At 35.6% G+C, this 27045-nt stretch overlaps 2 protein-coding genes across 4 annotated transcripts in view; one reads left to right on the top strand and one right to left on the bottom strand.

The window, feature by feature from the left end:
* Nucleotides 1–7737, top strand: part of wwtr1 (WW domain containing transcription regulator 1) — a 58550-nt gene extending 50813 nt beyond the window's left edge. For 2 of the 3 annotated variants that reach the window (XM_082139746.1, XM_082139748.1), the window contains 4 exons: nt 867–1111; nt 3331–3455; nt 3566–3678; nt 4890–7737. In XM_082139746.1, coding sequence (XP_081995872.1) covers nt 867–1111; nt 3331–3455; nt 3566–3678; nt 4890–5074 — 668 coding nt within the window. In that variant the 3' untranslated portion in view covers nt 5075–7737. The remainder of the gene's footprint in view (nt 1–866; nt 1112–3330; nt 3456–3565; nt 3679–4889) is intronic. The other variant, XM_082139747.1, reaches the window with a different exon arrangement.
* On the bottom strand, nt 6780–13574 carry tm4sf4 (transmembrane 4 L six family member 4). Its single transcript, XM_082139768.1, has 5 exons — nt 13296–13574; nt 12902–12991; nt 12288–12430; nt 12022–12205; nt 6780–11304 (listed from the first exon to the last, which is right to left on the bottom strand). Exons 1-5 carry the CDS (start codon nt 13467–13469, stop codon nt 11299–11301), a joined length of 597 nt encoding a protein of 198 aa, XP_081995894.1. The 5' UTR covers nt 13470–13574; the 3' UTR covers nt 6780–11298.
* Nucleotides 13575–27045: the final 13471 nt, after the last annotated feature.

Genomic DNA, 27045 nt, shown 5'->3' with positions numbered 1-27045 from the left:
AAATTAACATTTTAAAATGCAAATGCTTTGACGTTTCGTCACACCCCTAATAAATCATAATTTCCCAACAACAGATTTGTGGCCAGTGAAAATGCTGAGTAGCAACTCTGGAAAACCACTAGCCAACAGTTCATGTCAAGCCCTGGTCATGAGAACTACTTTCTGTCTTGCTTTTGTACAGCTGACATTATAATTGGACGTATGTGACTTGCCTGTAGTCGCTGGTGACAGTGAAGACAGTTTTCTTCTGTGTTTAACTGTCTAAATTCCTCCTGAAGAAATGAGGAACAATGTGTCTAGACTTCAGAAAAAGTACTAAGTACTTATTATTTCACAACTATTACTAAGAATATAAAGTATCCCTCACCGAGTCAAGTCAGCTTTATTTATACAGCGCTTTTTACAATACAGAGTGTATCAAAGCAGCTTTACAGAGATAACAGGAAAATAATGCAACAAAGTTTGTTTCCAGAAGAAAATAGCGTCACAGTCCAGCTTAAGTAAGTTCAGTGATGGTTCATTTCTGTTAAAAGTTATTAATTTAGTTCATTTATATATATATATATATATATATATATATATATATATATATATACATAGCCGCTCTGGAGAAAACCGTGATGTCATCGTCCAGCTCAGTTCAGTTCTCATATAATGGTGTCAATGCAGGAGATCAATAATATTGTTGAATATTAAATTAAATGTCTTCAACTGAGCAAGACAAAGGCAAAAAAGGCTTAGTCGCTCATTGTAGACGCCTGATTCCTTGTAAACGACGATCCGCTTAGAGCTTGCCAGTGAAGAACGTTGTGCTCAGTATGCGTCAGATGCTCAGTGAAGTGTGTGTGTGTGTGTGTGTGTTGCAGTGCTCAGCCAGCAGGCCCATCAGCAGCACCTCCAGCAGCAGCAGGCCCAGGCTCAGGCTCAGGCCCAAGCTCAAGCTCAAGCCCAGGCTCAGGTCCAGGCCCAGGTCCAGGGCTCCCAGCAGCAGCAGAGCTCTCAGCCCATGATGAACATGAGCGCCCAGCAGCACCAGCAGAAGATGAGGCTCCAGCGCATCCAGATGGAGCGAGAGCGCATCCAGAGGAGACAGGAGGAGCTCCTGAGACAGGTGAGTGTCTGCTGGATGCAGGTAGAGCATACAGGGAGAACATTCCTCTCGTCACAGTGTTGACCTGTGTATTCCTCTGGATGCCTCAAACCCCACCAGGTGTCACCTGAGCTCTCGGAGGGGCTGGTTTTAGTGGAACTGAGTATATAAACGTCAATGTTAAAGGCCGGGTTTCACAGACGGGGCTTAGATTAAGCCAGGATTAGGCCTTAGATCAATTAGGGCTTTTGAAACAAAACATGTACATGAAACAAAACAATGACACAGACATATTTTAAGATATATCATTGCAAGTTGCTTTCAGGTAAAACAGCTTAAACATGCATTTTAGTCTGAGACTAGGCTTAAGCCTTGTCTGTGAAACCGGGGGCAAAACTTCAATTCAGTTGTAAGTATAATCAATTTCCCCATATAAGTCGTTTCAACTTAAATTATATTAAACTGACTTAAAAAATCGAGTTGAATCTTGTATAACTTATAAAAATGTGAAATTGCTTGCATTATTTTAGATGGTACAGTCATTTAAAAACGTATGTTGCCATGACTTATTGATCATATCATTTTTTACATTGTATAAGAAGCAAAGTCCCTTTAAGACAAGTCATGTCACTCGTCGGCCATCTTTGAAGCGCCTCTCGCTCATGCGAGTGCAGCTCATGTCTTTTTGAATGAGAAAACATCAAATTCTCAAACTGTTCTCCAGGCTTACGATTACATTTCATATTTGAAATCACCAATGAAATCTGACAACAACTATCTCATACATTTTGTTTCTAAACACTCAAACAATGACAGAAAACTAAATTTTTCTGGCTATATCAAGCATGTGCAGTGAAAACACGTCTGACTGCAGTGATGCGATGACTTTACCCAATCAGCGATCGGCTCTTATTTAGAAGGCAGGATTTATTCCGTCATATTGAGCGTTGCACTTTTCCCCATTCAAACCCATATGAGTGACGCTTCTAATGGTCTTTGATAAGAAGTGTTTTTCCCAAAAGGGTGAAATGAGGAATGAAATATATGACTCTCAGACTAAACACCAGGGTCAGCTTAGAGAGAGGCTGTGACGCTCTGATGGGAACTTTGACGCCCCCTAGTGGTGCATGCGCTCGGGCCGCATCATAACTCAAGCTCAGGTTTATAGGAACGATTGAAACGAGCACGAGTAAAGCAGCAGACAGACCTCACACAGCATGTGTTTACACTCAACAGTCCTGGCTCTATTCACTCAGTTTCTGATCATGGACATGCTCTCAGTGTGAGAACACAGGCAAGTTTGCATGTTTGTGGACTCGTCGGGCACTGGTTTCTGGTCCTGGATGTGTTCCACGGCTCCGCTGGACTGGATTCTTGCAGCTGTTTTTGCAAAAGCACTCCACCCTGAATCTCTATATATAAACAGCCTGAGCTCTGGCCAGTGCACTTAAACGCTTCACTGGGAAGATTATCGTTTCATGAAAGCATTTACACTAATTCCTCAGATCAAACTCATTGTTACAACTGTAAAAAAAAGGATTTAAACAATTTAAAGCTCAAATAATCCAGTCACCTTATGGGTTTACCTGTTATGTTGTCATGGCAATAAAGTTGTGCATTTGGATAATTCATGGTAAAGTCATGATAACGTTGTTTACATCTTGTGTTTTGGCTATTGGCACGGCAACTGTATGAAGCTTTTGCTTAGTTTTTTACAATAAAGAATTATGCATGCAAAAATAAGTAACATAAAAAGCACAAATTACTATTAAGTATATATATACTAAATAAAATTCTAATATTAATTTCAACAAACAAAAATTGGAAATGTTGCCTTGGCTAAACTAAACGAGTAGTTTGAACGCGAGTGAGTTTGTGTGTGTAAATAAAATTTCTAGTAGGATGTATTGATACACTGTCTATTGAATTTAATATTCTCACATTCATATTTTCATATGAATAGGAAAATATTAAAGACTTAATCGCTCCACAATATACAGTAGCTTCTACCAATATACATGTAGGATGTATTATATAATGAATTACATAGACATTTCTATGTTCCTGAGACTCACACCAGCATTAATAACTGGAAATACAAGGTATATTTAGTTAATCATAATACAAGCAGTAAAGCAGTTTTATGAGCACAGACTGTAAATGTTAGCTCTTCCTCTCAGTGTTTGAGTTCCTCATGGTAATGTTTGTCAGGGTTACAGTGTGTGTGTGTGTTTCTCCAGGAGGTGGCGCTCCGACAGCTTCCCATGGACTCTGATAACATGGCTCCCGTGGCTCCAGCCATCAGCTCTCCGGTCATGACACAGGCCAGCATGCCCACCAACAGCTCGGACCCCTTCCTCAACAGGCAGGTGTCCTCCTCACCCTCTCCTGTGGAGATGAGCTTCTCCTGTGTGACGCTGTGTTAAAGAGTGTGTGTGTGTGTGTGTGTGTGTGTGTGTGTGTGTGTGTGTGCAGTGGGCCGTATCACTCCCGAGAGCAGAGCACGGACAGTGGACTCGGACTGGGATGCTACAGTATTCCCACCACTCCTGAGGACTTCCTGAACAACATGGAGGAGATGGACACAGGTGACCATGTTATTAGAGCACGCCATTGAGACATTCTTACACAGTATCTGATTAGATGACACACCAATATATATACACTACCGTTCAAAAGTTTGGGGTCAGTACGAATTTATTTTTTTTTATTTTTTTTTTGGGCGAAAGAAATAAAATAAATCAATAGTTTTATTCATCAAGGATTAATTCAATTGATCAAAAGTGACAGTAAAGACATTTATAATGTTAGAAAAGATTATATTTCAGATAAATGCTGTTCTTTTGAACTTTCTATTCATCAAAGAATCCTGAAACAAAAATTGTACACAACTGTTTTCAACATTGATAATAATAATAAATGTTTATATATATATATATATATATATATATATATATATATATATATATATATATATACAGCTAAGCAAATCTTCACCTGATCTTATTTTCATTACTACATTTTGTATTTTTTATTATTTGTATTTCTCATCTCATACTTAGAATACTTATTACGGAAATTATATACTTCAGAAGAATATACTTAAGTGTGAACTGAATGTAATGTTGTCTAAAACTTAATTGAATAATATTTGCATGATTTTAAATGAAAATATAGTCAAATAAAACTTACACATTTGTAATAATAAAGTTGCTATATATATATATATATATATATTGTAGGGAAATTGCAATATATTGGTATATACAAAAATAGTTTATTTATTTATTTAGTTAGTTATATATATTATATTTATTGGTAAATTGCAACTTTATTATTACAAATGTGTAATTAATCTACCCAATATATATACACTGCCGTTCAAAAGTTTGGGATCTGCTATTTTTAATGTTTTTAAAAGAAGTCTCTTCTGCTCACCAAAGCTGCATTTATTTGATAAAAAAAATATTATATATAATATTAATAATATTAAATATTATTACAATTTAAAACAGCTGTTTTCTATGTGAATATACAGTAAAGTGTAATGTATTCCTGTGATCAAAGCTGAATGTTCAGCATCATTACTCCAGTCTTCAGTGTCACATGATCCTTCAGAAATCAGTCTAATATGATGATTTGATGCTCAAGTCAACAAATTGTTGTCATCAAATCAACATTCATTATTATTATCAATGATTGAACAGGATTGTTTTCAGCATTGTTAGCTAGTCTTCTGCATGTGTACTGTGTGTGTGAATGTGCATTGCTCACTGAGCTCCTGTCTTGCGGTGTGCAGGTGAGAGCATGAACGTGCCGGTCAGTATGAGCGTTCCCCAGCAGAGCCGCTTCCCAGATTTCCTGGACTCCATGCCCGGCACCAACGTGGACCTGGGCACCCTGGAGGGGGCCGACCTCATGCCCATCCTCAACGACGTGGAGTCGGTCCTGAACAAGAGCGAGCCCTACCTCACCTGGCTCTAGGCCCACACGCCACACTAAAGACTGTTTTACACAAATATAGATATTATATTATATATTCAATCAGCCTCTTCCTCTAGTTTCACTTTTTAGGTGTCCGAAATCACCACGAGTCTAAGAACAATACCAAAGTGTTTAGCCTGTGAACAAAATGAGCACGCATGTGTCAATCAAAGCATTAGAGGAAGACAAACGTGTTTGTGTTGTAACTGATGTTGGGTAGATATGATTATGACTGTGTTTGTGTTCAGAAGGATCACACTGAGAGCAGAAGCGCATTAATAGTGTCGCGTAAGTGAGTCGGGCTCTCGGATCATGTTTAACAGGCGCAGTGTGTTTGTACATTTAACACACAGAGAGAGAGAGTCTGGGTGAATCTCACGAAAAGAAATACTTGCAGTCTTATATCCGCCATGGGAAAATAAATTAGGTATGTTTCATTGCAAATGTGAGTTTATAGCTCACAATTCAGACCTTTTCTCTGAAATTCTGCATCAAGGTCAGGTTACACGACACCGCTTTCAACTAAAAACTAATTTTATTCGTTTTGCCCGTTCATTTAGACGACGTGGCGTTTTGTGGGCCTGAAAACGCAAACATTTGAAAACAGATTTCAAAGTTAAGTCTTCGAAAACGATACCATTATTGTAAAGAAACGTGAATTTGTGAAAATGCTGAGATCATGCGCATGTGTATCACGTGTTCAGTCTATAGACAGTTTCTTTACAAAGTGACGTCGCCACCTACTGGCCTGGCATGAATAATGCAGTGTTTTTAGTCGTTTCCACGAATCCGTGTGATCAGGGGGATCGTTTTGACAACGTTGTCGTCTGTACGCGGAAAACGCTAAAGAAAAATCTTACATTTTTAGTACATCATTGTTGTGTAAACGTACCCAAAAAACTGAATTGTGGAAATTGCGAAAATATAAACTTTTGCACTTCATTACAAACAGCAAGATATAAGCTCGCAATTCTGAGATAAAAAAAGTCAGAATCGTGATATAAACTATTACATTTTTTCTATTTTTATTCTGTAGCAGAAATAACTTCCAGATCAATAACATGTCTAGATCAATAATAAAAAATAAATATGCCAATTTTCAGGGCCGTCAGGAATTTTTTAATGATAATTAAGCATGTTTCCCCCAAACACCAATCAGAAGAATCATCACTGAGAATGAGACTTACAATCAAACTCGAGATTCAAAGGTGTTACAGTAATGCAGATGTGCAGTGTAAACACTGGGAACATGCAAATCCCACCTTAAGAAGCTCTTTCTCTCTTATTTAAACCATAAAACTAGTTTTATTGGAATAAATTAACGTATTTAGGTTGATTGAGTGATACTGTTTTTGGCTTGTGTAAAACCAGTTGATTTAGATGCTTCAAAAATCATAACGGTCCTTATGTTTTCATGAGATTCACCCTGCTTTAATCATTCACATCTTGCCAAATCAGCAGCAGTGTGTGCCTGTCAAAGCTTTACATCGTGAAATTATATCCGACGTGTTTTACTTTTCTTCCAGTTTAGCTATTGTGTGAAGCTCACGAAGCTCATGTAGACAAGCGTTTCATATCATATATGTTTTATTGTACTGCTACAGTATTCCTATTTTCTATTCTGTGCTCTTGACATCTGGTGCATTTAATTAGTTTGCAGTTTAGTATTTATCAAGAGCTACTGTATGAACTTCTTTTTAAATAGTTTTTAGTTTTTTTTAAAGTTTTTTTTTTCAGGAATTAAAAATTTCGAAGCACTACAAATACGCCAAGGATTCAGCAATACTAGTCTAGTCCCGCAATATTTTCAGGGAATATCGCGCATTAAGTATTTTCGGATCATTTTGCCTTCATTCGAATGATCGTTGTGGCCGACACATGTTTTTTTTTATTGATTTTATTACCCTGGCTGAAATCCAGTTCAATATACAGTATAAACATATAAATATGTTTTTTTTTCTTTTCTACACAGGTCTAATTTTTGTATTGCATGTTTGATCTGTTTGATATTCATAGCATCGGGGGTGTGTAGACCCACCTCACCATGACTTCTTTATCGTGTATGGTTACTTTATAGACGGGTTATGAATTGAGAAGTGTTGGATTTGTGGATTGTGCAGATGTTTGGGCGGAGGGCTGGTTTTTAGTAACTGTAGGTCAAACTGAGCTCATGACGTCCTTTATAAGGACCGAACGGTTAAGTACCGGGTCCGAAAGAGCCCATACGAGCTGTTCTCGAACCCGAGTGACCTTGAGAATCATTCAGAGGTTGGTTTCTTCAGTTTTGGATCTGCTGGTCTTGAGTGGCCAGAGGGACCTTTTAAAGATTTAACTACTTTCTATGATATAAACTGCTTTTCCGAAACCTGAATCAGAGTTGGAAAGTTGTGTGTGGGAACGAACAATTTTTTCGTTGTGTTATGGGTTGAAGTGTAAACTGTACCGGCTGATCCAGAGTTGTGTAGCGCTCCACACTTCAGCATGCATTAGGTTTTGTAAGAACGTTGGTCACATGCTGGAAAAAGCTCAGAAAACAAACAGTGTACCACAGAAATATGATAGCGGTGTACTGTACGTGAGAAATGTGCTTGTAACCTCTAAGAAATCTCTAAAATTGTCAGTAAAATCAAAAAGGAAAGAATAAAATTGTTTATTAGCATGGATGTATAGCTGTGTTTTTTTATGAATCAGTTCATTGACTTTGACTTTACGAGTCGGAGTGGTAAAAAACCTTTGGATAAACATTTATTATAAATTTTTAGTGACATTTGTCTCTTGTGAAAAAGAAGTGCTCTTAAGTGTATTGAATGTGCCATATGCTGGACTTAAAATCTTGAAAAGCATTTTATAAAACTGTACTTGCAGATAATGTAAAATTAACTAAGTAAAAGGCCACTTAAGTGCACTTAAAGAGACACTTTCTTAAGTGCACTTAATAGTTAAATTAAGTTTACGTGCATTTTAAATACTTTTAAAGCATTTTTTATAGCTTGTGTTGTGCTTTAAAGAAGTACAATTATTTTGATGTGTTGACTAACATACTGAAGCACATGTAAACTATTAGATTAGATTTTTAACTGTAGTCAAGTCACCTTTATTTATATATTCAGTTATATTTACAATACAGAGTGTTTAAAAGCAGCTTTACAGAGATAACAGGAAAATAATGCAACAAAGAAAATGGCGTCACAGTCCAGCTTAAGTTCGTTCAGTGATGGTTCATTTCTGTTGGAAAAAAAGTTATTAATTTAGTTCATAAATGATATATAGCCACTCTGGAGTAAGTTCAGCTCAGCTCAGTTCTCATATAATGGTGTCAATGCAGCAGATCAATAATATTGTTGAATATTAAATGTCCCCAACTAAGCAAGCCAAAAGCCAAGGCAACAGTGGCAGGAACCCAAACTCCATCAGTGACAGAATGGAGAAATAAACCTTGGGAGAACCCAGACTCAGTCGCTCAGTTCTCCTCTGGCCAACGAGTGAACAGTGTATGATTATGATTCAGGAGCATTACAGGTCAAAGGTCAGATTGGATCAGAACATTCAGAATATTATCCAGTTCATCTGGTTGAAGATCGGAGTCATCACTCGCGTATGGAGACTATCTCCAGTGCCGATCTGTAGTGTGTTCTTGGGAATATTTTAAATGTAGTAAATTGCAACTTGGGTCATTACTAATGTGTAATTACAAATATACTTAAATACAAGTATATTTAAACATTTATATACCCTATACTTAAATAAGGTTCCATTTGTTAATAATAATTCATTACATTAGTTAACATGAACTAAGAATGAAGAATACTTCAAAGGTATATATTAATATTAGTTCATGTTAATTTCAACATTTACTAAGACATTAATACAATTAAAAGTTGTATCTACTGTATCTGTCAGTATTATTTAATGGCACTGAGAGAACATGAACTTACAATGAACAGTTGTGTTTTTCATCCAGCCTTTTGTTATCTCAGAATAAACCCTGACAGGGTGATGAGGACCCCGAAGCCTTGCATCAGCCTGAAGGGGTTTATTCTGAGATAACAAACGGCTGGATGTACATTCTCCCGCTTATTACACGGCTACTTACCACGCAAGTAAATAATTAGACACACAATATTGATCTGAGTCTAAATATTTTATTAGCTCTTTAAACGCAAAGCTTCCGCGGAGAGAGCGGTTGCTAACAATCGACAAGTTCAAACTAGACGGACATCTAAGAGATAGCCATACCACTTATCACACGACATTTCACCACATAAATAATTATGGGGATAAGAGATATTGATTTCAGGTTTGCCGTTTTTTATCGGATGACACAATTGACCAATCAGAATCAAGTATTCCACAGAGCCTTGTAATAACTAACATTAACAAACAAAGTTCATTTGACCAAAAAATTGACAACATTTGAAAGCGGAGACTTTGTTTCATATCAAAAGTAACGTCTCGTCTTTCGGCGTGTTGTCAGTGTCCTCTTTTCTCTGCGATGCGTTTTTGTACTGCGTGAGAACATGATGTGTAACATTTGTGCGAAGGCTCTATAGACCTTATTCACAGCGGCGCCATCTTTGAAAGCGAGGCTGTGAGGGATAGACACACATCTCTTCAATGCCACTGTCATATCATGTGTTTTTTGGATAGTTTTGCTGATAAAACACTGGAAAAAATATCTTTTCAAGGAATTCCAGTCGACAAAAAAAATCCCAACAACATGAGCTGTGGAAAATTATAGGATATCGAGGAGCTTTATACAGCTTTTTACAGCGGATGCATTGAAAACACGGTTTTGAAGAAGGTCTTTAAAGACTTATGGTGTAGTCCCTCAGATGTCCAGCAGGGGTCTCAGCATCACCTCAACATCTGGAGCAGTCAGAGAGTTCAAATCAGTGAAATACAAATAATTATGATCATTATATAAACTTAAAAACATTATTATGTTCTTTTATAGGCCAATTACTATTTAAATGTACATAAACTACTGATCTGTTAATAATTAGCTAAACACTTTTTTACTAATGCCTTATTAAAGTTACTTTTTTTTAACGTTTGTGTTAGTTTTACTGTGCAACTGCTACACTACTACTACTGTACACGTGCTTCACGGGGAATTACTTTGCCTAAAGCTGCTTGTAATTACGCAATGTTGTTGTTGTCGTACTAAACATATTAAACGCATAAAGTGATATTTGCTGGTCTGGCTATTCGACGAGAAACAAATCATTTATCATGCAACTATAATACTTTTTGTTTGCCACAAAAGCCGGATAACGTATGAATGGGTAATCTGTCAGTAATAAAGGATCCGCCAACATGCATCATGGGACATAAAGTTAATCATTCCTGTGTGAAGAGCTGTTGCCTATAAACCCGTCATAAAATAACATTCCCCTCATAAACACACTGATAACACATCATCGGAACAACAAACATTTACTTTCTCTCGATAACTTGGACAGGCCTATGAGAATAACCTATAGCCTACGTGAGAGCTCTTATCAGAAACGTGTCAGCACAGTTTCAGCTTGCGCTTGTTATTGCATGTTTAGATATGAAAATTACGCAAATCATCTCCAGCAGGCCAGCTGTTGTTTGTGAAATCTCCCGAGTCTGTCACGGCGCTTCCCAGATCCTCTCGCTGTCTGTCCTTCTGCTTCCTGTTTTCTCAAGCGAGAAGTCAAAAAAAAGATTTCTTTTTTTGCTGAGTGATATGGAAAAATGCAAAGGACAGCAAATAGTTTTTTTTTAAATTCAAGAGTTTATTTAGTGCCAAATATTCTTTTACTAATATAGCAATGGATTTCCTGAGATAAAATGAAACTGTTTTTCAATTTTTAATCAAATAATTCACATATTTGCACGCTCCCTTTCATCATTAAAAAAAGACTAAATACTTGTACGAAAATAACATTCTCTTACAGTTTGAATAAATATCTTTTTAATAGGAAATACACTATAGCTATTATATATACTGTATGAATATCCTATTTCATATAAATCTGTATCATACATCATACGTAGCCTATATAGGCCTATTTATATAACAATATCAAATATCTGTTGCCTTCATAAGCCATCAGCCATCGGGCAGATGTTGTATACAGCAAACGGAAGAAAACACCATCCATCCGAACAGTGTAGATAAAAATCATGAGGTGAAAAATGTTGACAATTTATGATTAGTACTGAAGAATCATTGATCCAAGTCCATTCCGAGTGGTTTATTCCTGCAGATAAACACAAATAAACATGTTATAGATATGAATGCTACATGAATTTGCATACATCATGCAATCCAACTCTCTGTCAATGCAGATATAGCGTTCAGTTCACTTAAAAAAAAAATGAGTAAAATTATTAAGTAGGCTAAATAAACTTAATGCTTAATTGAAAAAAAAAAGTTATTTGAACTTTTTTTCGATTAAGCATGAAGTTTATTTAGGCTAGGCTACTTTATAATTTTAAGGCAACGGGTTTACTAAATTTTTTCAAGTAAATTAACGTAATGCTTAATTGAAAAAAATAAGTTATATGAACTTAATAATTCCACATTACTTAATTTTTCCGATTAAGCATGAAGTTTATTTACTTAATCATTTTAAGGCAACGGGTTTACTAAATTTTTTCAAGTAAATTAACGTAAAGCTTAATTGAAAAAAATAAGTTATATGAACTTAATAATTCCACATTACTTAATTTTTCCGATTAAGCATGAAGTTTATTTACTTAATCATTTTAAGGCAACGGGTTTACTAAATTTTTTCAAGTAAATTAACGTAATGCTTAAGTGAAAAATTAAGTTATGTGAACTTGACAATTCCACATTACTCAGTTTTTTCGATTAAGCATGAAGTTTATTTCCTTAATAATTTGAAGGCACTGGGTTTGCTCAGTTGTTTGTGAGTGAAGTGAACTGATGGGTGTTGATGTGAGAGTGGCCGTACCGCGCAGCAGCCGCAGCAGTCCCCGCAGATGGTGCCGATCAGCCCGTTGATCACCTGGAAGCCGCACAGGCCGATCTGGACCAGTCCGGTAATCAGCAGGATGCAGAACAGGGTCAGGTGCCACGTGACAATGTCCCCGGGGCCCGTGCACACCTCCCACATCGAGTGGTTGGACAGGTAGTTTCTGAAGGACATAAAACAGTGTTACATTACAGCTACTGGGTTTTATTATCTGATTTGATTGTAATTGTAAAATAAACACATACCCGTCGCTAAATTGGTAAGCGGTGGTGGTGCTGTTTCCTTCTGTGAAGCACTTGGGTCCGTGATTAATGGCCACACATGAGATGATCACGGAGTAAGCGGCGCCGGCAGCTCCGGCCGCGGCAAACAGGATCGAGCTGAACATCTGGATCAAAACACATCGATATATGATCAATAAGTTATGACAACATATGTTTTTACATTGCTTTAACTCATCAAAATAAGTTTTTCAACTTATTTGTTTTAAGTTAGGCTATACAAGATTCAACTCACTCAAGTCAGTTTAATGTAATCTAAGTTGGAATGACTTAAATATCCAAGTTGATTGTACTTAAAAATGTAGGGCAGAAACTTTTATTTATTTTTTACCTTAAATGTCACCATTATGTTTGGAACTGTAATTTTATTCATGTTTCTTTTTTTAAAACAATAGCCGGTGTGTTGCAAAAATAAAAAATAAAAATGCATATTCCGAATATTTAACCCGGAAAGGCCTTTCTCATATGGCGGGAATAATGTGGCCATTGTGTGGAGGAATGGCGTGAAAATGTCATTTGTCACATGACTTCTGATCCTCAAGAGAAAGAGCGTTCGAGTTAAAGAATAGTTTTCTCACCGCAAACCGTTTTCCGCAGCTCTCGTTTCCACAGCATCCACAGCAGTCGTTGTTCTTCAAGCCCAGGAAAACCAGCGCCGGGAAGATCATCTAAACAAAGACCATCCCAGTATATATTCATTAAATGTGACGGTTTGCCTCAAAAGTCTTTTCTAATCAAAGACCTTAAAATCAAACAAAACAAAAAAATTGTGTAACATTTAGCAAAATAAAAACACTCCCTTTAAAGAACTCACGATATCACAAATAATCAACAGGCTTACAGAAAATGAGAAGCTTCATTCGTGAAACACAAACAGAGCAAATAATCCTCCATAAACCCTTTTGCACATAAATCGACACGTTAAATGCATGACATTTGATGTAGAGAGATGAGATGTTAAACTTCTCTCACCAGCACACCGGATCCCAGAATTCCTCCCAGGTAAAAGACCTCGTCTGTGATGTCCTCGGTCTTATCGACCACTTCTCCCCCAGGGAAGAACAGGAGGATGTTGCAGAGCACACAGATGATGGCCAGCGGGATCAGCGTGATCCCCAGGCATTTGGCACAGTTTCCAGAACACATGATTCAAGAGAGAAGTTTAGTCCAGGACCCGGGTGTGTGTGTGTGTGACGATGGAGTCCTTTGTTCGGTTGAGGCGTCCGTGGCTGTGCTGGTGCAGGTGAGTGTGTGTGAGGATTTATAGGCACCTGTCTGTAAATGTGTAACTGTGGTGTGTCCTGCTCCTCTATCAGACCCCACACACACTATCAGCACTGAGTCACAGCAGCCTCACCTTAGCCAGCACAATGCACCAGTCACACATATGAACACACATCTTGATATGACTAAAAAATGACGTGAATAATGCTTTTTTTCCATTTTTTCAGACAGATTTTCAGGTTTGAAATGTTACTTTGTCTGCCTGGCTCAATTACAAATTTTACACAAAAAAACGGTAACACTTTTATTTGACAGTGTCCTTGTTACATGTACTTACCATAGTAATAACAGTAAATTATGCAAAATTACATGCAACTAACCCTCAAACAAATCCTAATTCTACCCTAACCCTATAGTAAGTACATGTCGTTAATTAATATTACTCAGAACTTAAATGTATATTAACAATGACACCTTAAAATACCGTGTAACCAAAAAACAGTAAAATTTCACAAACATTTCATGTGAAAAAGAAATGCACATGTAGTGTATTCAATCTTGTAGTTAATATACAGTAGTATTAACTTGCAGATAATATATTATTAATTAAATAAAAGTGGCACGTTCATGACGGTTTCTTAACACACTTTTAAATGTGTACTTGCTAAAAATGCTTAGTATTTTATCTTGATTCCAGTCCAAATATCTAAAAGTTCTTAAATCAAGAAGAATTTACTAGAGAAGTAAAATTACATAAGATATTATATCTTGTTTTCTGATTTCTGGAAAAAAAAAACTAATTTAAGTGAGTTTTTCTTGTTTTCCATTTGAATTACATTGAATTACGATAATTTTTCTTGTTTTCCATTTGAATTACAATTATTTTTCTTGTTTTCCATTTGAATTACGATTATTTTTCTTGTTTTCCATTTGAATTACGATAATTTTTCTTGTTTTCCGTTAGAATTACGATAATTTTTCTTGTTTTCCATTTGAATTACTATTATTTTTCTTGTTTTCCATTTGAATTACAATTATTTTTCTTGTTTTCCATTTGAATTACGATCATTTTTCTTGTTTTCCATTTGAATTCCGATAATTTTTCTTGTTTTCCATTTGAATTAAGATTATCTTTCTTACCCCATTGGCAGATAATTTTGCTTGTTTTAAGCAAAAACTCACTTTTTTTTTTTATGGTTACACTTTATTTCGATAGTCCACTTAGACATTCTATTAACATAAGAGACTTTGCAACTACATGTTAACTAACTCTCATTAGAGTATTTTTAGACTGTTAGGTTATGGTTATGGTTAGGTGTTAGGAGAATAAGTTGACTTGTAGTTTCCAAGTTACTTATAGTCAGTATAATATCTGTTGGGGAACCATCAAAATAAAGAGTTAGCAGATATTAAGCAGACAGTCTATTAATAATCTAATGAGAGTAAGTGAGCATGTAGTTGTCTCATAGTTAATAGAATGTCTAAAGTGGACTATCGAAATAAAGTGTTACTTTTTTCTTTTCTTTTTTTTAGAAAACAAGATATAATATCTTATGTCATTTTACTTCTCTAGTATATGCTTCTTGATTTAAGAATTTTTAGAAATTTCGGACTGGAAACAAGACAGAAATACTCAGTAAGAAAAGCATTTTTAGCAGTGTAATAATGTCACATTAAAAGTGTTACTTAAGTACATTTTAAATCCTGTTTCAATAATCATGCTTTAAAGAAGTACACTTATTTTGTTGATAACATACCAAAGCACATGTAAACTTGGTTATAATTTTAACTGTTGTCTGTTATTTGATATTACAAATAATTCAATATTAATAACTGCTTCATTACAAATGTGTAATTACAAATATATTTATGACTGACAAGTTTTAAACAGAAATTAAATTAAGGTGTATTTTAGTTTATCATAAATGCCTGTCAGTACATTCAGCAGCAACTTAAACCACATTTCAAAGACATTAGAAGTAATTATGAAATTACATATAAAGATGTGAGTCCTACTTAAGTCAAGAAAACCCACTAAATTTCAGCTATTTGCATTTAATCTAAATTCAAACTACTTTACATTTTCAGTTAATTGCAAATAACATGCTATTAGTGTCTCAAATCATTACATTCTGTTCAACGTAATATGTTCCTTTAAAGTTTATTATTTCCATAATAAGTTCTCTTTTTTAACTTTAACTTTAACTTATTTTTCAAGGGTATAAAAGTTTACCACATCCTTTTAGCTGTTACTATGATTTTTCTTACCCTGTACTTCCACATTTTTTGGTTGTGTCCAATTCTGCTATTATTGTTTTATAGTTGTACGATGGTATTATCTGATAACTTCATTGTGCGCATGGTATTGCCACACTTTGAGGCAACCTATGTGACACGAAGATGTCAACTATCCATAAACGACAGTAGTCAGTCATAATTACAGAAGTTTCTCTGTGACTTTGTCAATTCTAAAGACATTTTCTCACTTCTGAGGCTCAGAATCGGCTAACAAGCAAGACTTTTCTACATTTATACACACCAAGGACAGAATTTGGACTTGCAAACACTAGACGTGAGAGAAAATGTGAGGCCACGACAGAAATATTTTCATTTCTACTGTTGATCTTGCATACTTGTAGTTCCTTGACCAAGTCTCAGACAGAGTTAAAACACTTGTGACGCTATAAATGTCTTAGACAGCCTTCATAGAGCATTAGTTCTGGACAAATGTTGACTTTTGACTTTACAGGCCAATAAAGAATATGTTTAGTTTAAGTTTTATAGTTTCCAGTGTGAAGTCTCTGCGCTAACAAAGCTAAAGGTTTGCGCAGGAAATGCCATAAAGGAACCATTTCATGTTCAAGGTTTTTTTTTTTGTGAAAAACATTTGAACTTTTTTCCACTATAAAGAACCTTTTGTGGAATATAAAGTTTCCATGGATGAAATGTTCTTCACACTCTAAAAATACTGGGTTAAAAACAGCCTAATTCGGGTCATATTGGCAACCCAAGCGCTGGGTCAAATATGGACAAACCCATTGAGTTCAATGTTTGACCCAACAACTATTGTTTAAAAATGACAGTATTGCTGGGTTAAAATAAACCCCAAATAAGTTGGAAATTAAATTCACACACAAAATGACATGAGTAACAACACAGACAACAATAATCATCAAAAGGTGAGCATTTATTGAACATCCAGGAAATGGACAAAAGTTGATGACAATTAAGAATCTTAAACCAGACTGACTTAAGTATTCATTGCATACTTAAGTCCATTCAGAAAATGTCCTTACCACCCTTCAAAACGTCGCGCTTTAAAAGCAAAACGTCCTGCATGTATTGAGTCTTTAAGGAGGATCTTGTGCACTGCGAGTGTGTGAGGAAGACCCTTCATGACGCATGTTTTGGCTGAAGTGCCTGTTTTAAATATATCCTCTGGTCAGGGTGAACAACAGTGATCCACACCCAGTGTCCAGTGTTCAGCGCAGGGCTGGCTCACTTCCCAGGGTCGCTGCATTGCTTCTGTGGGAGTTTCCTCTTTCACTCCTCATTCCTCTCAGCACAATCTTTCAAGTTCATGTTAAAACAATGAGCTGTTTAATGACAGCATTGTGCCCAGAATGCAGTGTTTGTGGTGTAACGATAAAAATGCTACAGTGAAAAACTCTTAATTGGTCAACAGAAAGTTTCCGTACTATATACCGTGAATAGCTGTGATCTAACCATACATTTTACAGTAAAATACCGTTACATTTACAGGTTTTGGGCGTGAAAAATGAATCACTGTATAATTTACAGTGAAAACCCGTAAATTGACATTCCCACAATTCCCTGCCTGATACCTCACATTTGATGTATTTTTGTTGAAATAACTGTTTCTTCATAGTTTTTCTTAGTTTTTTTCTAATCAGTTATGTACATTAGGGTTTTATGTTGTTAAATGAATGTTTATTGCATATTTATTTTTTATTTTTCATGTGTGTTATGATGGTGTTTAGTGCTTGTGTGAATGACACTGTGCAGCTTCTTTATATTACTATTAACTTTCTTGTGGAAAAGCTGCTTGTGATGAGCTTTGATTGATCATGTGACTCTCATCACCGCTGTGATTGGTGGTTGTCAGTGTATTACAATGGTACAAAACTGATATTAGTACTTCCATATGTCGGTAAATTAACAATATATCTGATAATGAAATAGGTTTTTTTACTGTAAATTTAAGTTAAGTCTGTAAAACCTGAAATGCTGCTACCTTATTTTTACGGCCAATCTCTGGCAACCACAGCTGCCTTTTTTTTTTTTTTTTTTTTTTACAGTATACATGAAAAGGATACAGAGAGGCATTATGGGATAGCTTTAGTTTGAAAATGAACCATCATCCATCATGCTGGATCATGAGAAAATGATAATGTTATAATACTTCTCGGAGCAATTGTTTCTTGAGCTGATGAAGACTATTATTACCAACGTTTAGTTTATAAATGCGTAATAAGTCCATATGTGTTTATTACAACTTAAAAAAAAAATCATTGCTGTTGGAGCTAATTGCTTTAAGAAAACATGCATTTGCTATAAAATATGAAATATGTATGACTATATGACTCTAGTCTTGTCGAATGCTTCCTTTGACCCCTTTGTGAATCTAAATAAAGAATCCTGATGACATTATACCATCATATAAGAATAAGTTAGTATGGCCTATAAAAGTTTATTTCATAGATTGTATCATGGCGTCACAATCTGAACTTCACACATCTCGTCATCAAACCTGCACACAGAAGTTTTCTCATTCCCCATTTTAAGGGTGTGTCTTCTTCAATGGCCAATGATAAGAGTGACAGGTCCAAAGGACTTCTCTTTAGCTAAACTCTTATCAGAGGTGGGAGGGAAGTCAATAGAAGTCAATGGAAAGATCAATGTGCATTATTAAAACACTCGTGTGTTGCCCAGAGCAACAGTTACCATGATAGTTCAGATACTTGGGACAGTGGACACAGGTGACGCACATTTTAAGTATGCACTGAAACAAAACTCCCATGATTATATCATCGATACATACCCAACATCAAATCACTCTCTTTTTACTCTGAACCTGAACGGGTTCCCAAATTCACCCAAAGAAAATTCTGTCATCATTTACTCATCTTCACGTCGTTGTAAACCTGAATTACTTTACACAACAAAAGATATATAAAAAAAGTTTTTGTCTGTGATATTAAAGTCAGTGGGGTCAAATGTTCTTTTGGACCCCACTGACTTTCATTGTATGGGCAAAAATCACTGAGAAATTTTTTCATACGCTGTGGAAGCCAAATGCATTTCGTAAAAAGAGGAACTTCAAAGTTCTGTTAATGAGAACCAGACACAACACACCACATTATTAGAGGAGATAAATGTATTTTGGCCTGTACATTTACTTTGTTGTCTGAGAAAATATACATAGAGAGTCATATAGAAACTGATATAAAGAGACACACATAAACACACAGAACTTTTCCCACTATTATCAGTTATGATGCTAGTAAAACATTAGACCAACCCATTTATGATCACCATAATTATTAAACATTATTGTATGCTTGTTGATTTATCTAGTGTCCAAGTTGAGGGTGAGTTCATGTAATTTGTTAATTGTACATTTGTCATGCTTACCACAAAACAAACGTTAAATCTTAATATCATTGATATAAGCACCATTAATTAGTCTGAGTACACATTTATTTTAACATGATTTGAATTAGTGAAAATGTTCATTTTTAAAATGTATTATTTCATTTATTTTGCTATTCCTAACTATGCACACTTGACCCTTCGCAGGGAGTTTGACTGACAGGCGATCTGACCAATCATAATCCGCCAAATCCGCCATTTTTGTCCGACAAAGCAGTCAGGAGAGTTAGTAGATTAATGTTGGAGGATTTGAACATGAAAAACGGTGTGTACTGACGTCTTTCCACGGTTAAAACAACATTCCTTCTGATGTTCATTCATGTTTATTTGATGCTATAAATTAACTAGAAGGAAGAGATGATCGGTTCACGAGCAGCTTTAGAAGGTCAGACACATTAAAGAAACACAAAACGGTATTTATTGTTTAAATTTCATTAATAAATGACCAAATTTGAAAGTTGAGAACATGGTGTGTGGCGTGAGAGCGGCGCAAAGACTAAAGGGGGCGGGTCTTTGCAAACGGTCAATTACAGTTGTAATCAAAATTAGAAAAAAACGTTTGTTGAGACAAACTTTAAGTTGCCTTGAGAAAGCCGGACCAGAAAGTTTGAAGAAGTTTAAAGTAGTTTGAAGTTTAAAGTTTAGTTGGAAAGAAAGAATAGTTACAAAAAGAAAAAGATTAGTTAGAAAGAAAAAGAAAGATTAGTTAGAAAGATACATAAATGATAGATAGATAGATAGATAGATAGATAGATAGATAGATAGATAGATAGATAGATAGATAGATAGATAGATAGATAGAACAATCTAGATAGATAGACAGATTAGAAATAGTAGATAAATAGATAGATAGAAAGATAGATAGAAAGCCGGACCAGAGAGTTTGAAGAAGTTTGAAGTATTTTGAAGTTTAAAGTAGTTTAAAGTTTGATAGATAGATTAGTTGGAAAGAAAGAATAGTTGGAAAAAAAGAAAAAGAAATATTAGATAGATAGATAGATAGATAGATAGATAGATAGATAGATAGATAGATAGATAGATAGATAGATAGATAGATAGATAGATAGATAGATAGATAGATAGATAGATAGATAGATAGATGTATATATGTAATAATAATACTAAGTTTAAATAGGATTTCAGTAAGTTGGCTTTTTCAAGCCAACTTAATTATTCAACCTCCGTTGCATTTTGAGACTGCAGATTGTAAATGAAAGTTGCATTTTCAGTTAAATTTGGGGAAACCACTTGAAACATTTGTTGTGTTGAGCTATTTCAATTACTTTAGTTTGATTTGTTCATTGCAAACAGCTGAAAGTCTGTACATTTTGCTAATAAACTTGATTTGCAATGGGATGGTTAGTAGCATTTGCATTTCGCATTGTTTTTGTTTTGTGTTTTTTTGGCCCTATCAAAAGACCTGTGAACCATTTTTCACAACGCACCAGTTTAAACAGTGCTTTAGAAAATAATGTTTTCTCTCTGTCTCATCATTTGGTCACAGAATGACATCTTTCAGTATTCTTGAGAACTTTCCCATCAGAAATCACTGAGCATTTCATTATAGTTTTCAAGGATATATGTACAAAAAAAAGAAATAGGAGGGAATTTCTACACAAAGGAGATTAAAAACATTAGAAAGGAAACCACAACACACATTTTTTAGAGTTATAAATGACAATCATGGTTGAATCTCTGCTAGTACTCTTAGACCCTAGTGATTAAGACATTCTACTGTACCGTCTGGAGAATTATGTTGTCATAATTATAAATGGAAATTAGCCTAAATTGCTTCCTACCAGTCAGTTTGCTAGCACTTAGTGTAAATAGATATGTTAAACCTAACATAAGTAAAGTATGGTGTGACTCAAGGCTCTGTTTTAGGTCCTCTGATGTTCTCCTTGTACACTCTCTAAAGTCGCCTTATCTGTTAGTTCAACTTTTAATGCCATAGTCTAGTCATAGTCTATGCCAAAATAATTCTCATACCTCAATTTTTTAACTATATTTATATATTTAAAATGGAAACCCATCCTGATGTTCACTAGCTTTATATCCTACACTTCCATTGAGCTAAGCCACAGTGACTCCCAGCTACAGCTAATACAATTATACAGTATATGAGCTGACCAGTAACTGGGCTGGCAACACAAAGCTTGTGGGTTTCAATTCTGTACATTTCCTCATATTACCAAGACACTAAGGATAAAAGGGATACATATACAAGATTCAGTAATTAAATAGACAGAAATACACTTATGGACAGGGCCTCTGGAACAACCTTATGGTACAAAGGTGAATGTTCATTGATAAATATGAGTACATGCATTAAATAATAGTCCAGAGTAACAAACTAAATATGATAGTAATTATACAAAAGGATAAAGGTCATACATTTATTGATGGATGAGGAGAATACTGAATTTTCTCACATGTGTATAATGCAAAATAACTTTTAAAATGAATTTTAATTAAAAAACATTATTTTAGAGTATTCTCCAAACTACGTCATCATTCACTAGTTGGGGATTAGATTTATAAGATAAGATTTATAAGATTTATCTTATTTTTTAATAAGATAAAAATCGAATTCAGCATTTACAGTTATTTTGTAGCTCTTCTTCATTACTCTCTTATGTTATTAGTGTTTTTCAGACAAGACAAGTATTACTCTTAGCACAAAGCACAAAAACACTATCTATACTGGTTTGATGTGGTGATATTTCTAGCTGTGAATAATGGTGTGGTGATTACTTGTGTCTGTGGGTGCCGTGTGGTGCCAGGTACTGTGCTTACACTAGATAGTGTTGTTTGCTGATCCCCTCCTCCACCCATGTGATCTTTCACTTCTCCATGCTGACGCTGGGATAGGATGCTATTTAGAGCCCACAGTCCTGGGTTATTACCTGCAGACTTTAGACTTTTGGCATAAAGATGTGATGGAGACTATCAGAACAATGCATTGATGCATTATGTAATTTATTTTCTATCATGAGTTAGAATTATGCGTTTCTCAATCAAACTGCGTCTGGAGGATTTACAGTTACTGATGCTAATGCGAGCTTGAGGCTTTGTTTTTCTTGCTTAATATTTGTCCGTTTGATCCTTCAGTTGAGCTGCTTTCTCTCCACAGGGCCAGGAACGTGTCAGCACTTGCACAGGAAGTGACACGGGGCATTTGTCTGTAGTGGACAGGAAGGAAATTCCCGCTTTTTTGCCAACAGGAGCTTAACATGGGCTTTGGCATTTAAAACAATGTTTTCCTTAGTTTATCATTGACTGGATTCCTTTTGTGAAAAAGAAGTACACTTGCACACTTTTAATTGGTCACACTTTAGTTTAGGGTTTAATTCTCACTATTAACTAAGACTTTTTCCTCAATAAACTCCTAATTACTGCTTATTAATAGTAAATAGTTAGTAAGGTAGTTGTTAAGTTTAGGTATCTAGTGGATTAAGGGATGTAGAATATGATCATGCAGAATGAGGCATTAATATGTGCTTTATAAGTACTAATAAACAGCCAATATCCTAGTAATATGCATGATAATAAGCAGCCAGTAGCAAATAGTGATAGTGAGAACTGGATCCTAAAATAAAGTGTTGGAGTATTTACTACAGTATATACACTTTAAAATAATGTACTAAATGTGAACTGAATATAATGTTTTCAGACACTAAATGAAAATGTATCATAGTTTAAATTTATATTATAGAATTAGCTTAACTTTAGAGTGTTTTTAAGTCAGACTTAAGGTATGTCTTTATATGTATACATTCATAATTACTTCTATTTTCTCTTAAATAAGGTTAAAGTGTCCCGCTGAATGTACTGACAAGCAAGGTAAACTAAACTATACTTTAATAAAATGTCTATAGAAACTGTTTTTTAAAATGTTTTTTATCTCTTAATTTTATTAAAATTATATTATATGCATGTATAGTTTTTAAAAAATATATAGTTTTAAAAAGTTACATTCAATACAATACGGCAGCTAACATGCATACAAACACTGTAGTTGAATCCCCGTCCAGCGAGAGTATCGATCTGGATGTGCCGTGAGAGACACATCTAATGCTTAACCAAATACACTAGTTGATGATTAACTCTTCAGGTTTTGTCTGTTCAATGAGTCCTTTGTTGAATTCATCCTGGCAGTGATGTAACCAGCGATCAATACGTTTGTGAAATGTTTTGCCGGTGTGTTTTTACCTCCTGTGATTTGAGATGAAATCGAGGAGACCTAAAGAAAGAGTTTATTAGGTCATATTCTGGTCACAGTAAGATGTGTATGATCGTGTGTGTGTATGACCTGTCATGTTGCGTCAGTTGTGTCTCTTCACCTCCATTCATAAATCCCCTCCCGTGGCCTCATGGGATAGTAAAGTGTCCATCGACTTCAGGATCTCACTGGAAGAAGTAGATCATCCGGAGACTTTTTGTCTACTGTGTATTCGGACATACTACTCTGTTGGCGTAGTGTTTTTCACCTACTGTAGATACTGTAGTAGGGAAGCACTCGATTTTCTACCTATCTTAGAAGAAGAAAAGGTTCTATATGGAACCTTAAAGGGTTCCGTCAGGCTCTTCATATATAGAACCTTTAGGGGTTCCATCAGGGGATAATTTTATGGAATATGGATGTAGTTTTAATTGATTAAAAATTAATTAATTTTTAATCTGAATTAAATGTTATGAATTAAACCGCTCGTACACTCGGGGGAAAAAACTGAAATAACCACTGAAAATGAACGTATTTTGCCATAATAAAGGCAAAGAGGTTATTTTTAAATTGAGTCAGCCCTAGGGTTTTATATATAACTGCACTGTACCTTTTTTTCCAAGAGTGCAGGAAAGATGGGCAGGAGAAATCTCATATAAACTGAACTCAGACTCAATCTGACTTGACCCTAAACTTTCAGCACAAGCCATATAGCTAAAGAGTAAACAGCGTGGAGTGGAAAAGTGTGCATTTGAGAAGAGAAGCGCTGTAAACCTCTGCTCACCCCAGATTTACTGTGTTTATAAACCTTCAGAAGGGCCTGAAAATAGTTAACCTCTTACCCAAACAAAACTCAGTCATATCTTGCAGTGCACGTTGCTTTAAAACTGCTAAAAATTAACCGTTAAGACTCTTATCGGGGGCTGATGTGCACACTTCAGAGTATATGACTGTATATTACCTGTATCTAATGATAGTACGCTCACGTCAGATATTACTCAACAAGCTAGTTAAGAATGAATTCCAGACGTGTGTTTGGACAGACGCAGTTATACTTCCAGTAACAGATATGAACACAGATATAGGGGGAGTCACTAAGTATGAATTGTGCGTCATTATAAAAAAAAGAAAAACAAAGAAAAAAAAAAGATAAGGTTATCAGACAATTGGACAAATATGAACACAAAATCTGCCCTTTTTGTACTTTTTACAGATCTATAAACAGTCAAGCAAACAGGGATTGTATTTAAATGTTTAATAGGTACGTAACTTTGTAACTTTTTTGCTCAAAATGAACAAAATTTTGTCAATACATCATCAATCCTTCTTCCAAAATGTGTTTTTGTCTTACCCTGATTCACAATAGCAGCCCTATTATAAGTGTTTATATTTTAAACCTAGTTTTCCCAGGAAATTGTGTTCATACGTCACTCACCTGTGCGTGTCTCGTCTGTTATACAGAAAAGTTGCTCCGGCTGCTTTGCCGCTTGTCTGGTGTGTGAGTGGCAGAGGTTAGTTGTCACAACGAGTGAGAAAGGTTGACATGGAGCCGCTAAATCTCCAAACTCCGGAGAATCACCCGTTTAAACCATAGACTGTAAACAAATATGGACGTAGTGTCAGTGACGTCTGCCGTAGTGTTTCTGAAGGGCATTTTTGAAGCCCAAAGTGGGCGGAGCCGGCCGTCGCCATCTTGGCAGCGTCACTCACGGATAAACGTAAATGTGCAGCGAGGAGGATTAGCTGAGGTGACGTGACGCTAACAGACAGCAGACAAACGGCTAGTAGTGAAGCAGCGGCAATCCACCTGTCACTCAAGTGGCCACACCCTTAATTATGCAGAACTTTAAGGCTTAATATAATTTAAACGCATGAGTTATAAAAATATTCACCCCCCTCACAGTCGTCATTAAGGGCAAAATTAGATATGTAGACCAAAACCACTTTTTGTACCAGGCTGTAAACATATATTTTTCTGCTGTAAAGTTGGCCATTTTAACATGGGAGTCTATGGGATTGACTCTCTTTTGCAGCCGGTCTCTAGTGGCCAGTCGATGAACTGCAGTTTAAGTCACTTCAGTGTTGGATTCAAGAGAGAGACGGTTGCCGCTTGGTTTAAACAAACGTCGAACAGAGGAGAGTCGGCTGGCAAAAAGAGAAAGCGATAGAGCTCGTAATAAAACAAGAATCAACATCGACTTGGCTTTAGGAGATAGCGAGAACTGAGGGATTTGAAATGTAAAAGCGACTCTGCCTTTTTATTTCTCAACAGGTCAAGCATTAAAAAGCATTATCTATTGTGAAGGCTCATCTCATTATGGTTGTTGCAGCGCTGAGCTTGAATCTATTTGTTATGAAGTAGCGTGTCTATTAATGGGTAAAGCTACAGTAACGTCTTCAGCTTTACTGGTTACAGTATATCTCTAAAGTCTAGCAGTGAATGTTTTATGAGCAGGAGGATAATCTCTCGTTTTGTAGATATGAGAAAGAACCATATTCATCCGCAGTCACGCTGGGCCGAAGCACAACCAAAACAATGTTCTTCTCCAAAATGCATGCAGTTTTGATTTTTAACCGCTAGAGGGCCAAAGGTTACACAGTGTACCTTTACAGCATGAATTACCCATAAACATGTTATCATAACACACAACATTCATTTTACTTTTATTATAACTTATTATTTTATGGCCCCTGTTGCAATTCTTCATTTATAATTTACTCACTTAAACAATCAATGGATTCCAATTTTATGGACAATATTTATTTTTTATATATTTAATGACAATATATTTTTTATAAAGTTTTTTTAAGGCATTATAAGATAAACATGTGTGCTCACATGAGAAAAATGTTTTCTATATACCAGGGCATGAATAGGAATAGAAATTCTAAATTAATGATTTTTTATTTATTTACATGGTCCCACTTTAATACGGTCTCTTTATCTACTTTGCAGTTACATTACAGAATTGCGAAAATTATTATTATTATTATTATTATTAAATTACAATTGTGTACACTCTTAGAAAAATGTTTTTCAATTGAGTTCTTTATAGAACCCAAGAGTTCTTAACTCAATTTGAAAGAACCCTTCATACCAAAAATATACTTTCATCTTTAACTGGTTATTAATTATTATTATTTTCTAGTGATACAGTGTTTCATTCATCAAAATGTTATCAAAATAAAAACAACATTAATTCAAACTAAATCCATAAAATGATCCCATGATGGAACCCTAAAATGAAGCGCCTGACGTTCCATATAGAATCTTTTCTTCTTAGAGTACACACATGTTGTTCTGCAAAACTCTTGCCAGATTCAGCATTTTGCCGCTCCGCAATGACAGCTGAATGTGTCGACTGGGAATGTCCTCTATAACACCAGTGGTGAACTGGCCAATACATGAGCAGGAATGCACAGCGCAGGCAGAAGGAGGGGCGGGCCGTGACTGTGAATGTGTGGTGGGACCGGCCGGCTGTAGGAGGGTCACACAGCAGGAGTGGTGTGTGTGTGTGTGTGTGTGTGTGTGTGTGTGTGTGTGTGTGTGTGTGTGTGTGTGTGTGTGTGTGTGTGTGTGTGTGTGTGTGTGTGTGTGTGTGT

The sequence above is a fragment of the Leuciscus leuciscus genome (assembly GCF_965113295.1).
Source record: "Leuciscus leuciscus genome assembly, chromosome: 15".
Classification (NCBI taxonomy): domain Eukaryota; kingdom Metazoa; phylum Chordata; class Actinopteri; order Cypriniformes; family Leuciscidae; genus Leuciscus; species Leuciscus leuciscus.
The sequence above is the reverse complement of the archived record's forward strand: the minus strand, read 5'-3'. Positions and strand labels throughout refer to the sequence as shown.

Bases quoted from the DNA above. Each gene is read 5' to 3' on its own strand.
- tm4sf4 (XM_082139768.1), bottom strand. From the start codon at position 13,469: ATGTGTTCTGGAAACTGTGCCAAATGCCTGGGGATCACGCTGATCCCG. The intron at 12,992-13,295 runs GTGAGAGAAGTT...GTCTTTGTTTAG, and splicing joins TTCTGGGATCCGGTGTGCTG to ATGATCTTCCCGGCGCTGGT. The intron at 12,431-12,901 runs GTGAGAAAACTA...GTTTTGATCCAG, and splicing joins GCTGCGGAAAACGGTTTGCG to ATGTTCAGCTCGATCCTGTT.